Source organism: Oreochromis aureus, linkage group 22 (assembly GCF_013358895.1).
Source record: "Oreochromis aureus strain Israel breed Guangdong linkage group 22, ZZ_aureus, whole genome shotgun sequence".
In the NCBI taxonomy this organism is placed as follows: Eukaryota; Metazoa; Chordata; class Actinopteri; order Cichliformes; family Cichlidae; genus Oreochromis; species Oreochromis aureus.
In genome coordinates this window covers 25,147,176-25,165,739 of record NC_052962.1, presented here as the reverse complement: position 1 = coordinate 25,165,739, position 18,564 = coordinate 25,147,176, and the positions used below count along the sequence as shown (strand labels likewise).

The 18,564-nt window shown below is 36.7% G+C and overlaps 1 protein-coding gene across 2 annotated transcripts; it reads right to left on the bottom strand.

Annotated features, from left to right (window-relative positions):
* Positions 1–1,708: 1,708 nt before the first annotated feature.
* Positions 1,709–17,668, bottom strand: slc44a4 (solute carrier family 44 member 4). 2 transcript variants are annotated; one of them, XM_031738101.2, is made up of 23 exons: positions 17,425–17,668; positions 12,255–12,303; positions 11,958–12,031; positions 10,642–10,720; positions 10,444–10,543; positions 10,218–10,349; positions 9,700–9,760; positions 9,433–9,553; positions 9,329–9,334; positions 8,792–8,875; positions 7,975–8,087; positions 7,698–7,820; positions 6,660–6,759; positions 6,356–6,448; positions 6,132–6,234; positions 5,436–5,695; positions 4,430–4,524; positions 4,193–4,296; positions 3,967–4,040; positions 3,750–3,820; positions 2,606–2,700; positions 2,432–2,516; positions 1,709–2,334 (listed from the first exon to the last, which is right to left on the bottom strand). In XM_031738101.2, exons 1-23 carry the CDS (start codon positions 17,468–17,470, stop codon positions 2,216–2,218), a joined length of 2,187 nt encoding a protein of 728 aa, XP_031593961.1. In that variant the 5' UTR covers positions 17,471–17,668; the 3' UTR covers positions 1,709–2,215. The 2 variants fall into 2 exon arrangements, with proteins under 2 accessions (XP_031593961.1, XP_031593962.1); XM_031738102.2 differs by lacking the exon at positions 9,329–9,334.
* Between the last annotated feature and the right edge of the window lie 896 nt (positions 17,669–18,564).

The following is an 18,564-nucleotide window of genomic DNA, read 5'->3' as shown; positions in this document are numbered from 1 at the left end:
GGCGCTGGTTTTATGGGGGCTCAGCTCCCAATCATGTCATGCATTCAGTGCCTTGTGATTAATATTAATGGAATACACTGTTTTCACATTTGCTCGATTCAAACTGGATAAACATGTTACATTCAAGATCATCCTAATTAACTGGACTGTAGGTTCTAAGAAAAATTAGAGTGAATAATCAGATTTTAATCTAATCCACTCGTTTTAGGGTGGAGCTTTTAGTTGGATGAGATAAGAAACATGCACAACATTATTTTAGTCTCTTAAGAGCTCAACAGATTATCAAGCACTTAACCTTCCTCTTGTGTTAGGGTCGGCATAAAAGTGCCTTTTAAATTTGTTTATTACATTAAGGCTTATTGACTTTGTTGGGAATCTCTATTTAAACAAAACAAAAAAATTAAATTTCACTAAATTATAAAATGCTTTCCTGAAAATTATGACCTTTGCATAAGACTATAAAACAATAATTAGTGGCAAAACTGAAATCATAAACACACTGAGCTCACTAACGCTGTGAGAAAGAAGTTCGAGGCTCATCTTTTTACCTGTTTGGTTCCTTGCTTGAACAAATAACCTCATTTATCAACTGCTTCACTGAAACGGACATGTTTTGACCTGTTTATGCCACTAAAGAAAGCCATCATGGCTATCACAGACCTTGAACGGAAAAAAGTCCATGGCAACATTTGGAATGACAGTGATGAGGAATACCTGGATGCTTGTATTGGCATTCTTCTTGCTGGAGTGTACAGATCCAGCACTGGGACACGTCGACAGGCAGAACGATTTTTCAGGCAACAATGTCACTGTTGAATAATATCAAGAGTCCTCAGATTTTACAACAGAAATACTAGAGCAACATCTGATGAGCTTTCACATATTCAAGATGTATGGGAAAATTAGCATCTGCTCTCTGGGAGGCAGGGAAAGCTGTGATGAGAGGTAAAATAATTTCATTCTCATCACATAAGGGAAAACAAACGTATTTAACAATTAGAAGAAACAATTAAATCCCAGACAAACATACATCCATGTGGAACAACCCTGAATTCTAACAAAACAATATGATAAACTTCCTAGATTGGAGTTTTAAAGGAATTAAATGCTTGGAAACATATATTTAAAGGAATAGACTTCATTCCATGTGATAGATTAGAATTACAATAAGGGATGAACAAGAATAGATTTTTAGACTATCAGCAAATTAATTCTACAGTTAAAAAAGAAATTTAAGCCTAATCAAGTCAAATTATAAACACTATCATGTGTGGTTCTATCCCTAATCTCAAAACCCCCAAATCACTGACTAAAATATACAAGGCACTCTCCAAAATAGTATCAGTGAATAAATCAATATCCCTTCCTATTGTGAAATGGGGTGGATTTATCAGTCAGCTCTAACCTGGTCTGGTCTCAGATATGTTGAAAAACCTTTAAAATGAGTAGAAACCCCAATCTACAATTAATACGGTACAATCCTGCACAGAGTGCACTATACAAGGCCAATGTGGGATGGGTTTTACCCCAAAGTCCCAATGGCGTTCTAATAAAATATGACTATCAAGTGGACCATTATAGTGAATACCATGTTTTATTTGTGAAAGTATAAAAGGTGATTCTGGTAGTAAATATGAAACTGAAATCAGAGGTAGAAAAAATGGTTTAAAAGGATGAGAATCCAGACAGAAGCTGCTGGAAGCAGATGTTCATATTTAAAACTTTATTCTTTTACAATTAATTAACAATATTATGAACATAAAAATGTATAAAAACTTTACAAATCTGAAAATACACAAGAGCATTTTAGAAATTAGCTTAAATATTTCTCTAGAATTCAAGTTGTATATTAAGTCCTAACTTTCAACTGACATTCAAAACTGTAACAACCAATCAACCAGCAGGAAGATTAAATGCTGCTAAAACAACAGAAAGATCACCTTACAGAAAAGTGCTTATGAGAAACCAATGAAGAGATCAATAGATTCACATTACTTACAATCACTCAGTCCTTTTATATGTACAGTTATTAATACGAAATATAAATGTTAAAACAAAAACCAAGCTATTAAAATGTGCTAAATTGCAGAGTAATTTTGGTAAACCTAGCTTAGAGTGATATCTAAAAGTTAAGAGATACAAAGAAAGACATCCTGTGTGTGACAGAGTTTTGTGTGGTTTCATAAACATATCCAGAAAACCCCAACAAACATCTTCAGTCCTTAGCTTTCTGCTTTTTTTGAATCTTGTTGGACTTGTTGAGGATCTTCATGAGGCCTTTAGACATGAAGTACGGCCTCTCCGCAGATCCATCATTACGCTCCAGGTCTTCCACTGTGGGTGAGACAAGGAGACAAGAGTCAGCAATTTGCTGCTCGCTTATGTGGAAATACTGTGTTCAAACATCATTCAGTAAACTGTGTTTACTCACAGAAGCAGAGGAAGAGTGTGTCCACACACATGTTATACACGCTGAAGAAACCGTGTGCTATGAGGTAGCTACCCAACACCACCGTCTACAGGAACAAAGGAAAAAAATAAATCAACATCAAATCCCTGAAACATGGAAACAAGGACAACTATCCAAACATACAGATTAACTCACAATTATTGGCATCCAGTAGTAGTTGAGGTTTTCGGAACGGAACCCGGAGCCTGGCAGCTTTATTCGTCCAGAGAAGAAAAAGAAGGACAAAACACCTGGAAAGGAGATTCAGACTTCAGAACCTATTCTTTCTCAGGAAAGAAAGAAACACAACAAACAGTATGTACACGCGAAGAAGAATTTTAATTCATGTCATAACAGCATGCATAATGTCACAGCCTAAGAGCTGTTCTATCAGAGTTTAACCAGGAGTGAACAAATGCTGCTGAGATGCTTTTATTATTTTCAGTGTTTCTTTTGCACTTTGTAATTTAACATTTATCACTTTTTTAATGGTTGAATGTAAACTATTCCAGCTGTGTTATTGTTTACATCTATAGTTTAAAGTTGTACTTTTTTTTTTTCTTTAAACTGATTGTTTGAACTTGTTCTTGTATTTTAGCGCTCCCCTTTAATGCACTGATGGTTTTAGCATGCGGCTACAAACCTCTGAAACAGGTTCTGCTTGGCAGGAACTCACGAGTTCAGTTTTCTCGACGATTTTCCAGTTTCCACTTATTTAACTTCAAAGTTCAATTATGTTACTCCAATGACAGATTACTGGTGATTTAAATGAGAGTGTCTCAGAGTCAGTCACAGTGATCAACCCACAGGACGTTTCTGTCTCACCCTGGGTATACATTGTGTGCGTGTCTGTGACGTTTCGTCCCTGGCAGAGCTTCCAAACACACTGGCAGTGTTTCTGCCTTGTGCACTCCTCACCTGCTCTATATGCACAGCATGGCTGATTTGTTTTTTAATCTCATAAATTTGCCTCTCCACCATGTTTGCAGATGTAGCTTGCTGCTGTTTTGAGCCATTTTATCTGATACCTCCACTCCCCACCACACAGCACGAATACCATTTATCAACTAGTTAAGAATTTAACAGCTTAAAAGAGTTTGGACCAGGCCAGACTTGTCTAGCTCCTTTATAGATATAAATTTGAACATCTCCCCCCAACAGATTTAAAGTCAATCTACAAATTTAATTGAAAATATTCTATAATAACAAAAAAAAAAAAAAAAAAAAAAAAAAAAAAAACAGCTACAGAGTATTTTTACAGAAAAATCTACAGTGCTTGTTGCAGCGATGTCGTCCTTACCTACGCCTCCAACCACCATCAACTTCCCAAAGAACAGCAGCAGGTCAGTGACTTTATCAAGCACCACAACCCTGAGAACACACGCAGGGCAGGACGGAGAAACACGACAGTAATCAGTCTCTCAAACACGTTCATGTTCTGTACAGGCATTACAGGAACTATAAGCATGCAGTACTAAGTACAGACGGTTTACTGTGAAAATAACTACAACACAAACCTTATCACATTTCTCATGAGTAGCTGAAAAGCATTTTTGGCTGAGACGCAGAAGTTTTTCCCATAAATGGCAATCTGACAAGAAAACAGACACTGATTTTCAGACTCAACTCAGTGGTGAAATACTGGATAAGTTATGTAAAGATAGTAAAACAAATGTTATCATGCTTAGAGTAGAAAAAGTAACTCTTATTGTTCATATAAAAGCCTGTATGATGTCCTCTCACCATGATGTAAGCGTTCCTGTTGATGAACTTGATGAACTTCTCCAGACACCACAAGCAGCACTTCAGGCAGCACATTATAAAACGCGCACAACTGTTTTGCGACCCTGGAGACGACAAGTCAGCGAAAAATCTTAGTATATACATATTTGACCACCCAGTTATTTCAAAATATACTTTTACTCTTATCCTCATAGTTATTCCTGTGGCAGTGACATCAGAGATTATTATCAGTCTTACCTTTTGTTTTCTGGTCAATGTACTCCAGGATAATCCTCATGATCTGAACCAGGGTCAGGATCAAAGCACCAAATGCCAAGGAGCCCAAATGGTACCTTGAAAAATCATTACATGTTATATTCTTACCCAGTTTAAAAGATACATGTAGCTTCCAGGTGTAAAAACTAAACTAACACTCAACTGGCTAAAACTGGCAACGACAATTAAAGAGACACTTCTGTTTTTACAAAGACTTATGTGAAAATCTTCCTTCGCTCTGTGGTAAGATTTTAGGTCCAGTTGTTAGTTTCATAAATACAACATCAAGTCCATTTTGTAAACTGGGATAATTTTTAGAGTCAGGAAGGAGGATTACTCAGGATATGGCCACTGGCTAGCAATGAATGGGGTCTCCCTCAGTTTCTCAGTCTGATCATTCTCATCACATCTGGTTTTAAAACACTAAGATTGCAACGCTCAAGTCAAGGCTTCAAAAGGGGACTTCACAAATCAGTGGGTGACATTATGTTGGCCATGTCCATCTTTTATACTGACATATGTCTACTGTCCACTGAATGTAATGTGCTGAAGAATGAATCATGAAATAGCAGCGTTGATAGTGGAGATCTTTTTTTTTTTAAGAAGAACAAAACTTATGTGGGACATGTCAGGTAATATTAGATCAGCTGTGTAGAGCAGACAATTTACAAATCAAAGTTAAAATAAAAATAGAGATGTGGCTGGTTTAATTGCTGTGGTCTGCCTGTACCCTCTACTTGAAGACTTTGACTTCCAGGTAAAAATGTTTGACAAGGTACAGGACGTAAAACAAAGTTACATTAAGCGTCATCCACAGCAGCTTAGTGGAAAAATAATCCATGTTTCAAATATTTCTTCAGACCTCAATTATAAATTAAGAGACTATCAGGCTGTGTGTGTTACCCTCTGGCACATACTGTAATCATATAAAAAGAATTGGGTCTGGAAATGACACCATTTACTCTGTGATAGCTGCTCATTAACCTACCTGAGTGAGCGTATAAAACCTCCAAAGAGAGGGAACATGGGGATGTCAGACGGTTTTTCGAAGGCCCAGTAGTAGGAGGCGAACGCTCCAGCCAGCGTGCACTGTCCAAGAGCAATGACAAAGTTGACACACCAGAGAAAAGCCACCGCGTTGTAGATTTGCAGGTACTGGAGGTTCTTCCGGAAGGGGTCCGTGCTATTGTAGTTAATGAAGATGCAGCTGGCTGAGGTGCAGTTCGGGTAATCTGATGAGGTGAAGTTCTGAGAGGAGAACAAGAAGGTAGAAGTGATGGCGTATGAAATGGTTGTGCATGCATTTGCCAAAAGGCTACTTAAAAAAAAACCAAAACAAAAAAAACCAAAACAAAACCAATAAACCAATTAATAAACAATCATTTTAAATCCTCTTTAATCCTGAAGGACAAGACTTCATCAATCATCATATAACAACACTTTGCTCTGAGACTGTGAGGTAGAGCCTTCAACTATCAGGTCTCTTTGCTATGGAGTCAGGTCCCAGTTTGAATTCACAAAGCATACCTCTCTATTTTAAAGATAAGGCTGAAAGTTTTCATTTTTTATTATGAAGATTATAGTTAGAGCTGGATCAGGTGACCCTGAATTGAATTACAGTTAATTATCTCCTAGACAAGTGAAGGAAAAAAATGTTTAGAAAATTTATCCCCAGTAGGCTCACCAGAGGGTCACAGTTCTTGGTGCCATCGATACCACTACAGTTGCTCATGGTGGAGTTCAGAGCCACCACTTTGTAGGTGGGACTTCCTGAAGTAGCCAAATATCTGCATCCATTTGTTTAAGAAAAGAACTGAAAGCGTTTATCAAATATACAGTATATACTACAGACCATATTGTAGCCTGAGAATAACATGTACACACATGCAAACATAACATAATGGATACAAAGCAGTAGCCCCCCAGTACGCCACACACACCAGCAGGAGAACAAAGGTGACCACAGGGTACAGCAGAGCGGACATCATGTAGCTGATAGCTCTGCAGAATATCAACACACATCATGAGGTCATGCCAAGGTTCTGTGACATTTTCACAATAAGATGAAAAACGCACTGTTACTTTTACTGTGGTAAGTAAAACTAATAGAGTTTTGAGATCACACTTTTAAGATTAAGAATTGAATTATTAACATCAAGTTTGTTAAAAGCGAGTCAGTCCTGTGGAGGATTTTTTGTTTTGTTTAACCTACTTGCTGGACTCCTGGATGAGAGCGATGGCAATGAGGATTCTTGTGCGTAAGAAGATGAGGGTCAGCAGAAGGATCCCCTCAACTATGCATAAAATTATCACTGAGGAGCAGAATAACAAGAGTCACAAAAAGGAACAAGCCCACACCCAACTGCTACACACCACAATCATACACACAGATATATTAACCCACATGTGTTCTCCCTGTTTTAGCAGCGCTTTACTTTACTTGGAATGTACTTTATTTATTCTGATCTTTTAACATCCCTAGCTTTGAACTTTTGTATACCTGTGTATCTTACTCATGTATGTGTGTATACTTGTTTTGTATATTTTATTGTGTGTAACTACTGCTGAATAAACTGTGGCCTTTGGCCCAGACACACAAAGGAATTCATCTTTTAAAGGATTAATCTTAAGAATCATATTTACCACTTTAACTTTTTGCCTACTTTTATTTAAAATATATATGTATGCACAGGATTAGATTAACAATCAATATTAAGCTACCTATGCTTAATGTGTCAGTGTAAAACAAAGAAAACTATAACCCCCAAAATAAAGGATATTTGTGTTACTGAATCTGTTTTACAATGTCATTATTCAAGAGGAGCTGTAAACATGACATGCAATTCCTGCATGCCAACAATGGCTTTATTGCATGTATTTTTAGGTATATTGATTTTAGTACATACATAATGTGCCAATAATGTCCTTGTTTATTTAGATTTTATACCTCTCATTTCCTCTGTACTCTTACTTGTAAAATACCACAGAATAAGCTGCTGTGCATAAACTCTGTCAAAATGGCCATATAAAGAAGAGCACTTTCTTTCTAGTGTAAATGCATAATTTCCAGTTCTAGATTAATTTAATTACTTTTATATCCAACACTTGACCCAATTAGCTTATTAATGCACACACAGCTTGCTCGCTCTCAACCTCTGAGTACATTACAAAGACAAGACTGAGAAATATTTGGTGACATTTGAACAGCACAGCAAAGGTTAGAACTATATAGCATTTTAATGACACTTACAGAATGCCAGCCATGTCTCTTGGACTTCCAGATAACTCTGGAAATTTGTGGTGAATCCAATTGTAGTGATGGTAGCAGAGTTTTGTTTGTAGTTTTGATATTCCCAGGCGCAGTGCCATATTCCTGAAAAAAGAAAAAGAAAAAAAAGAAAAAAAATTATTTTGTTTTTTTAACTTCACTTTGTATTTCAAGAGATAAAATAACTAGGTCCTCTTTATATCCAGACATCACTGCCTCTGTGTGCCTGATTTAAAAACTATTACAGGTGAGTATTTACCATAAGCTCCAGCGGCCAACACTCCAAAGATAAGGACCCACACCATGACTGGAGCAGTAAACCTCAACAGCAGCAGGAACAACAGACTGACAAGCATGGCTATCACCAAACCACTGAGACAGGACAAGTGGACAGGATGGAGGGACAGTTAAGACATTTATAAGACATTAAAGCATCAATTTTAAGGTGAAAAGAAAGCCGGGAGAAAGATGTAAACTATATTAAGAACACATATCCAACTTAATGAAATCTCATACAAAGCCTCTGCCACAACTTCTACTGGTACCATTTACTTTTTTGCTGACACTGTCAATAAGGTAATATTTTATATTTGTTCCTGAAGCAATTGTGAGGGCAGTAGTGTATTTGCAATACACTGAAATCATTAACCTACATGACAAAAAGAAAATGCATAGATTATGTAAAAGCAGAATTCATGTCACGTTTCTTATTGAATTGAATTACACTGTGCAGGTGTTCCTCGTGAAGAGGATGTAAGTGTATGCTGATAACCACATGCTTTAAACAATAACTTGGTACCTTTTTGATAGCAAACAGATCATCTGAACTCACTGACAAGTATATTAATATACAGTACTCATATTTTTATGTTAAAAAGAATAATTGCCAGTGGTTGTATTCTGTTAGTTTTCTTATTAAGACAGAGCACCTGATACAGCATTTCAGATCTTAAGTTGACACTACTACTTTGTGTTATGGCTTATTCGATATCATCAAAACTTCATTTCAAAATCTGACTTCTATCTGTACATCAGCAGGTGGCAGTGTGCAATGCTGGTTCAGCAGGGAAACTCACAGGATGATCCACGGCCATGACGACGCAAAATCTGCAAAGATTCGGGTGGCGATGTCCTTAGCGTTAAAGCTGTTGATAATGCCCCTAACGAAGACAAAACAGGACAAGATGTGGTGGTGGCACGTTTGCTTTTAAATAGTAAAAAGTCATCATCAGATAAAACAAATACTATAAATGAAAAAAAACAAAGAACAGCAGCATTTAAAATCCATTTCTAAAATTGGTATGGGTGTAATTAAAAGGTGAGTGAAAAGATCATCATGCAGCCAACAGTGACCATTTTTATATAATTATGTTCTACATGTCTAATGTGACACTAATAAAGCTGGGAAGTCATAGAAACCAGAAATAACCCAAGATATTCAGCATAGGCAGACAGAGAGTGTAAGACAACTACTCATTAATGCTTTAAGGCTGCAAATCCCAAGACAGTGTGTCACATGAAATCTAAGGCCGCTGTGAGTTAAAGGCAGCAACAAGAGCAACTAGAACTAGCTGCTACACTACGGCTCAACAGAGACTCACAAAACCACCAACCCTGTGCTGTTGATGAGGAGGAAAAAGACACAAGATTATTAAAGTCTGTGGGTTCATTTAGATTTATAGTCATCTTCATAACTAAATGTGATAATGTCTCTTACCCAGTGCCATTTTTGATGAGGGCAACAGTGTCATTCACTGAGCCGGACAAGGCTGGAACATTCTCAAAGTCTTTAGGTATGTTCCCCAAGGCTGCGATATCAGGAAAACATCTCCCCAGCACTAACCACACAGAACAAAAATGGAAAATTAGCCATAAATATGGAGTTAGAATGTTTTTTAGATCTCTATACATAAGTGGTACTGTACTGTGTATTGAATATACAAGGAAATTTAAATGAAAGCAGTAATGTGAATTTGTTACTGACCAGGGGTTGTAGGTATGAGCATGAAAGGACACAGCTCCCGATGTACAATCTCACTAACACTCTGAAAAACATGTTTAACAATCAAGTTTTGGCCAAAAATAAATACTGCATACATAGAATACATAAAAATAGAGACAGCGACCAGTGCTAGCCCTGCCTCCTAGACTGCAGCTATGGTATAAATCTGAAACCTCTACACAACATCTTTTATGAGTTAATGCAAGTTATTTTAAGATTTTCTGACACTGACTTTGAGGTCAAGGTCACTGAGACTTGAACTTGTCCAAGATTTTTAATAGATATGATTTCCTAGGGTATTTTACAAAAAACATGACCTCTGACCTTGACTTTAATCACCAAGGTCACTAATATTCAGACTTTACTGAGATTTGAAAATCAATTTGAAAGTCTCAAGTTTCCCTGTTCTCGAGTTATGATGTTCACAAAGTCGGCTGTCCATGCCACCCGCCCAGTAGTGTGGCAACAATACTTTCTTTTAAACACCATTTGTAGCTTACCGGTTCAGTATTGTTCAGGTTAACAGATGGCACGCAGTAATCTGGATTGAAAACCGTTGCAGGTATTACACCTGTAACGTACGACTGTATCTGCACGGCCCAGAACTCAGAGGGACATTCTTTCACACAAACCTATGGGTGATAAAAAAAAATAGGAATATTTATGCAGCACAGAGAGTAAAGTAAAGAGTGAACAGGAACAGCAAACTGCAGCAGCTGTGTGTACCTGTGTGGTTGGACACTGGAAACCATTGAGAACACTTGCCATCACATTGACGGACATTGCACATTTGAGAACGTCAAAGTAAAGCAAGTTGGGTCGGTCTCTGAAAGACATGAATAAAGTTTTTATTTCATATTATATTATTAAGTGTGTATATATTTTCTATATTTAAATAAAATGACTAAACAATGCTTAAATTACTTATTTGGCCCAACTCCACAGAACCAGCCAGTTGAGTTTCTTGCGTAAAGAACATCTCTTGGATCTCCATAGATCCAAGCTGACAGAGGAAAAAAAACAAGGACACATTAATACTCAGAAAGAAACTAAAAGCCAATCATGTAAATGTTTGACATAATCCATCTTGTTCAATGTGTTGCTTGCATTTCATATGAACAGACTACACGAGGGGGTGTTTTTAATTCAAACACTCAGCATTTACTGCCTATACCAGTGTGGTGTCTGGTCGGAGAGATGTGAAAATGGTTGCTAAAATATTTATTGAGGTGGGAAACAGATTGTGGTGTGAATTCAGTAACACATTAATATTGTGACAAAAGCAGTCCAATAATAACTTTTATGAGAAGCAATATTATGACTAAATTTTGGTTTCAATTCACAGAACTTGGTGTATTACTTTTTTATTATTATTTATTTATTTTTAAATCAAACAAGCATCAAAAGGGACAACAGGATGCAGTTTTTGAGTTTGTTTTTTCCCCTGTGGGGCTTCTTTTAATACACTTATTCTAAGCTGCTGCATACAAAACACACCTAAATCAATGTATTTTTTTTTCCAAATGTTTTTGTTTTTTTTCTATCACAATGTATGTAGCCATAAACTAGGACCCATGCTACATCTGGCAAATTTTCAGTTATCATTGATTTTCATGTTAAACAGTGGAACATTTTGCTAAACCTGTAGAGCAGATTTCTCCCACTATAAATCCACCCTTGTGTGCGGTGCTTTTAATCATCTCAATGAAGGAAATAGATTTGGGAAATACTAGCCATTGAAACACACAAATAAGGTCATTTCATGACCCGTCAGGCCGCTGTGTTTGCTCTAGATAAGAGATGGCCTTGAGTGTTGGAATGAGTTCGATGACAGAGCAATAAAAATCTGCTGACTGGAACTATATGAAGAACATAGCTGTTTATAGTAATTATAGAAACCAAATAACTGAAAGAAACAACAACGGTAATCCTTCACATTGTGTAATCTACTTGGCACATATAAATCAAGAGCTGTAAATCTCTCCCACTAAATGAATCATCTGGTTTGACAAGAGGGAGAAACAGTTAACATGAATTGGGTTACATATTGTTATAGCCTGCTGGATAGAGGTAGGCTTGCTCTTCCACCATACCTAGTTCTTTATATCAACTACATAATAGCTTCAGACTGAAAAGATGGACACATGACTTATGTTTGCTAAAGTGCAGCAGTGAGCGTGAAGTGAAAAACATAAGGATATATGAAAAAGCCTGTGTTGACAGGGTTGGGTTTCTCTTACCTAAAACTCCAACTACTATGTAGCCGATGATGACCAGCAGGAAGAGAATACAGCAGATTATATCTGTACACCCTCTGTGTAAAAAAAAAAAAAAAAAGAAAAAAAGAAAGTGAGATAACAATAAATAAAGTAGAAAGGGTAAGCTTTGCATGGGTGTTTGATTTTGGGGTGATAAATGTGTCTTCCCGGGTCAACAGAAACACACACACTGCACCAGAAAACACAGAGCTGGACAGAGGACAGGGGGGTTAAAAAGTAATTTCATCACCTATCCAGTGAGCTTTGAGTCAGACTTACCTATTCTTTACAGGTCCTTTGAAATTATGGTCATACTGTGCTGCTTGTCCTGAGAAAGGCAAACATTCGCCATTAATCAACAACTTCCTTATTTGTGAACAGATGACCAAGGACACATTAGCTATTTCTTACATTTTTGAACTGCTGATATAATCTCTGTGTGTATAACTGTACAACTATGGAGAAGGTGCAGTTCTTAAAACAGGTTTTTTTGGATAAAGACATATTTTGACCATTACTGTCTTTCAACCTGGTTATACTGGGGTTTTATTTAGCCAGTTCCTGAAATATTCCTTCTAGTTATATTTGTTTAATTTTAAAAACAGGTGCCCTCTTTTTAAAGTAACTTACTTATGCGTAAGTGAATAAGGAAATCTTTCAGAGACTTGTATTCATATTTTATGGGCTGATTGTTCATAGAAGTGTTGCAGTATAATCACTATGACAGGAATTAAATTACTAGGAAGAAATATGTCACTTTTGTTTCCTGGAACAGAGAGAGGGACAATCAGCAGGAACAAACAATGAATCCAGTGGACTCAGAAATCCAGCGGCTCTGAATATAAAATAAAATGCATAATTTATGTTAGTATCTATGTGTTTAATAATAGCACACTGAGTAAAAAAACAAAACAAACCAAAAACTGAGTGAGGCACAGCACTGACAGCAGCAGCTCTCAGGATAATATTTGTCAGCATAGTTTTTTAAAAGAATTTGAACTGAAACATTGAGACTGTCCTGCCTCTAAAAACAAATGTTTAATAGTTTAATTGTAAACAATGCAAATCAGGAAATGTGTTTGAGAAACTGTCAGCTGAAAAAAAAAAGTTCCATCCACCAAATTCAGATCTGCATTATCCTGTCGGGCTGGAATAACCTGACAGAACAAGCCACCCATATACACCATTAAATACAATGACTAAACAATTTATGTCTTCGTAATCCACGTGTACTTCATATTTGATCATAAAAAGAAGCTGCACTCCTCATTTTATAGAAACTATAGCATAAGGAAGCTCAAAAAGTACAACATTTAGAAGTCCTCTCCACTGAGTGTAATTTGAATAGGGCTGAAAGGACACTGTGTCAACACTGCACACAGTCCCTCAGGCTTTCCGAGAAGGATGCAAATATTACAACAGGATGTAAGAACTTCATGGCCAATCATGTGATTCAAAGTTGGCAATAAATAGTCATGATAACAAAAAGCTAATTGTACATTATAGTGTAATCCTTCAAAACAGGAATGGTTAATAAAATACTAATTACTGCAACACATAAGATCAGAAGGTTTTTCATCTCAGTCATTCAAATATCAGGTGTGTCAAAAAAAAAAAAAAAAAAAAAAAAATCAGTGAAAAGACTACACTAATGTCCTCCAAACTCCCACTCGAGAAATACTTCAGAGATACAAAATGCTGACAACACAGATGGGTTTTCACTGGTTTGTTTTTTCCGTGAGTGTCAGATTTCATCTGCTAGGAAACTGCTGTGTGTTTAGAGTAAATGACAGTCTGGATTATGGCGCATTATAACTTTAGATGACACACACACACAAAAGACTTTAATTCTTCCCTCATAAAAAACAGATGCAAAGCCTTAAACCTTTAAACTTTGAACCTCATACAGGCTGGGTTTTTTTTGTTTTTTTACAGCTTGAATTTGCAAAATTACAAATGACCATAAATACAAAAGTTATCACATCCTGTCTTAAGATGAATGAGGCAGATGACAGAACAGACCCATCTGGCAGGTTGAGGAACCAGTTAAAGCAATGACTGAACATTTTGGGGAAGTGGTGCACACAGAGACTGACTCAAAAAAAAAAAAAAACAACCCATAGATGTTGCCTGAATTCTTTGGTTTGTCTGTAAAAAGAAATGATGACTTGGTTAATTGTCACCGTTAGAGTCTGACTTATAACATTTTTTTTTTAATATTAAAATGTTTGTGACTCATGGATATCTTGTGGTTAAACATTCCAATGGCTACAATAAACCACAGAAAGGTTTTCTTATTAGAACATCAATTTGCAAAATAATGAAAAAGAAATAAGAACCTTAATCTCCCCCAAAAGAACATGGCTGCAGGATTTTAAGTTTGCAAAGTGATTTTAACAAATCACCAGAGTCCTTTGGACAGACACAACAAAAGTGCAGATATTTGGCCATAATGGACAGCAAAACAAATACAGCATGTCAGCACGAGCACCCCATACCAACTGTGTTAAGTCAACCATGAACAGGAGCCAGTTTAGCTCACTGGGATGAGCAGGTGACCATAAGCAGTATGGCTCAGCCTCAGTTCAAATCCGATCCGCTGCCCTTTGCGGCATGTGTTCCCTTCTCGCTCTCCCTCTGTTTTTCTGCCGCTCATCACTGTAACTGTCTAATAAGGCCAAAAAAATAATAATATAATAAATGCACCTCTAACTTGAAAACCTACTACCAGTAACTCTTGAAGCTCTTTTCTGAACTGAGTGTTGTCTGTCACATTTCAGATCTTACAGAACAAAATGTGTGTTTGCATCCAAAGGTAATGAGAGTTGTCTTTGCCTGTGCAGCTACCCTTGGAAAAACGTGGAACTCTTCTAATGAGCATCAAACCATGTTTTATTGATATATACTAGAGGTGTCAAAATTCATTAAGGATACCTGGAAAATCGTCAAATGCTGTAGAGTCAAATGCAAAACCTGTCTGACAGGTAAAGCGTGGCTGTGTTTTACTGTGTCATGCAACAGGTCAATGATCCCAAGAACAGCAACAAATCTACAACAGAACGTCTAAAAATGGAAGGATTTTAACTGGGCCAGTAAATCCACTCACCATTAGACAGCTGACATATAATCTTTTTATTTAACTCAGTCATTTTAGAAATGTGTTAAGAATGTAAAATAAAGCCTATGTGTGATTCTCCCCTCTCCTACATTAGCTTTATTAACAGAGTTATATTCTAACATTAGTTCCCCTGTTGAACCAGGCAAGCTTAACAAGTTTTGTGGTCAATGATTTGCAATAAGGCACATCTTTCTCAACAATGTCTAAACTTTCTTAACCGAGACAAAAGTGCAACAGCTCCAAAAAGGGCGCAAACAAATCTCTCACTAATGAATCAGGAAGTATCCCCAGCCCTGAAAATGATTTCTACTTCCTTATGAAGCCAATCAGAGCAACAAAGAGTAGCTTTAAATCTGACTCATAATTAGACCCCCCACACCCACACACACACACACACACACACACACACACATAAAAAACAGAGGTGTGGTCACCTGGTTTTTACAAGTTATATGGAAAGACATGAAATCCATCCATCCATGTATGTTTACCCCAGGAAGGGTTTGTTTATTGTAGCCTTATCAAACCTGCCAGAGTGTCAACAGACTCATGACTTACTCTAACACAGCAGACTCCGATGCAGAAGGTGAAGTGGCCAAAACGTTTTCAGCAGCAGCAACAGAATTTGTCTTTTAAGAATCTAGGTTTCTCCAGTTTAAGACTTTGTGTGCAATACCCACACTAATAAGTTCACCACTTTCTTTCACAGTGGAGCGCCTGGTTAGTTCAAGCCCTTATGAAAATAGCAGTGTAGTCTCTTCCAGAGTTTTCCCTGCACATATTATCAGCACCCACTAAGGAAGCTTTCACCTTCCACCAAAGGAAACTCATCAACCCTGATAAAAATATTAACCATTTTCTATCATAAGTAGATTTAAAACATTTTTTTTATCAAAAGGCCAAAATCTGTTAACTAATGCAACACAGACTCCCTGCTTTTACACTATGCAGACCAATAGTGCTTACGTGTACATTCACCCTAATGTGAAACTGATCATTATACAAATAATCTTCACATATTTTCATGATAAAACAGTGATTTCAAGCCTAAATAACTGAGGATTCTCATCAGAGTTTGTGTGACAGTGAAATGACTCGAAAAGGTCGGGAAACTATTGTAAATGTCAAGTTATTGTGTACATTATTCACAATCTCACTTTACAGACCAAAGAGAGAAAGGAGCTGGAGAACAAACTGGTATTTAAATGAGAGATAATTAAGTATTTAGATAACTGAGTAAGTCATTTTACTAAAATTACTCAATTCTCATCTTTTAAAGTCTTTAATGACAGTAAACTGTTTATCTGTAGGGTTGATCTTCATCACATGAACTGAGAAACCTTCAAATTTTTTATTTTTACTAAATGCTAAATGGCCTGGAAAAATCTGACAAAATTATAATTTTAGGTTACAGTAAATTAAATTATTCAAATAAACAAGATTAAAAAATGGTGGAAGGTTAAAACCTCTGTGGTGACTACAAACGTCTTCTATGCAGGAAAAACCCCACAAACATGAACAGCAAGTCAACCTGTATCTCTGTCCTTTCAATGTCTTGTGTTGTGAAATTTCCATATTGAGCAATGACATGCATTTTCTTAACTAACTAAACAAAGGCTTTTTATACATCAGATTTCTATCAGAACCAAACCAGGTAGCGTTTATACCTTGGACTACAAATACCTGAATAGATAGCAAAACTCTTTTTTTTAAAAAGATTCACTATTTGTATCTAATCCTTCTAACCCTAACACTGCATAGTTAACCTTCACAATTGACATTGTGGTTATTTCTAAGCATGACATTAATAATGAAAGAGGATTTAAAGAATAGGATGCAATTATTTCAAACTATTTTAGCTTTCTTTTTTCTCCCATTTGTATATTTTGTCTTTTACCTTAGTCAGGTTTCTAAGGTGTCCTGATTTGTCAGTAATAAAACTGTCACAACATTTTAAAACTAGGTTATCTGTAAAACAATAAAATAGTTTGATTAGGCTAATATGTCACACGTGTAAAAATACACGGCCTACTGTTTAACAGGAAGATAATTAAGATATCATTGAACTTTTACAACCTAGCAGTCATAAAAAAAATCCACGTTAGAAACAATGGGTTTATGCTAATAATCATTTCATTAAACAAAAAAAAGTTAGAAACCTTGAATTAAAACTCTAAAAAATGGCGTGACACAACAAATGAACACAGTTCTCACAAAGCATTTAACTCTAAACTCGTTCATTTCGGAGTTTTCTCAGCTGCTGTTGGTAATTACAACTTTAACGGCTGAAAGCAGATCCTCTGAGAACAACAAGGGCCGACGTCAGCTCACCGTACTCGGAGTTCGGATTTTCCTCTTCTTGTGTTTTTTTAGCCATGTTCCGCCTGGATCTCCACCTGTTCCTCCTTTACTCATAAAACACAACTTGTTTTGCACACGGCGAGCTTAAAACTAAACATAAAAAGAAGCTAAAACCGACTTTTTCCGAGCGAGCTTCGCCGCGTTCGCGCGGACATTGCAACTAATGACTGAAGAAATCTTTTTCTTCCTGGCAGCTGTAACCAGGGAATGACGCGGCACGCGCACCTGCTGAGGGATGCGCACCTTCGCGGTGGACAAAGATTGTTTATTAACAAGAGGACTCGCTCTGCATACCTCATAGTAACAGAGACGGAAAGAGAATAGCTTAGGAAGAAATTATGGATCTAAGTAATACTTTAGTGTATAATAATGCTGTTTTTCTAAATGGTAATATTCCATATAGGCAAGGTTGAAGAAGAACCGTCATAAAATCTGTATGTTTGTTGGTTACTATTAATAGGAACTTGTGTAATTGTAGAGGTCTATGGTAATACTAAAATCACAGCATAAAGAGAAATAATTCAGGGGATATGAAGTTTTTCAAAAAATCTTCATTTTTTTAGCCTTGTCCTTGCATGCACAGTCCTAGTAAAATTGTTTACATTTGTTGGGTTATTAAAATGCGTAAAAGTGTTTCCTTCACTGAGCCAGAGATGTGCTTTGCCTAATAATTAAATAAATGACAAACTAATCACTTACTTATGTGTGTGTGAGACCTATTATCTTCCAGTGGGAGCCAACGTTTTTGTTAGTGGGCAGCAAAGGTCTGCAGCCATTGTGTTTATGTGTCTGTGTGTCTTGCCTCTTAGATTAACTGGTGATTTTAAATTGGACTTGTTGACATTAGTTTGGAGTCTCTTCTGTGTTGACACTTATATTTTATCAGAGTGAGACTTCCATCTTTAATCTTCATATCTGATCATACCCAGTGCTGCTCCCCACTCCTCTTGCTTTGCATTATTGTCTAAAGGGCCTCTGTTGTTAAAATAGAAGCTAGGAAACCACAACACCCAACAAACTCAAGGCTGAGCACGAATAAAACAAATTAATCAGCTTAACAAGTGACTTTAAACATGTGTAGGCCATGATTCTTAATTTTAATAAAGCCAC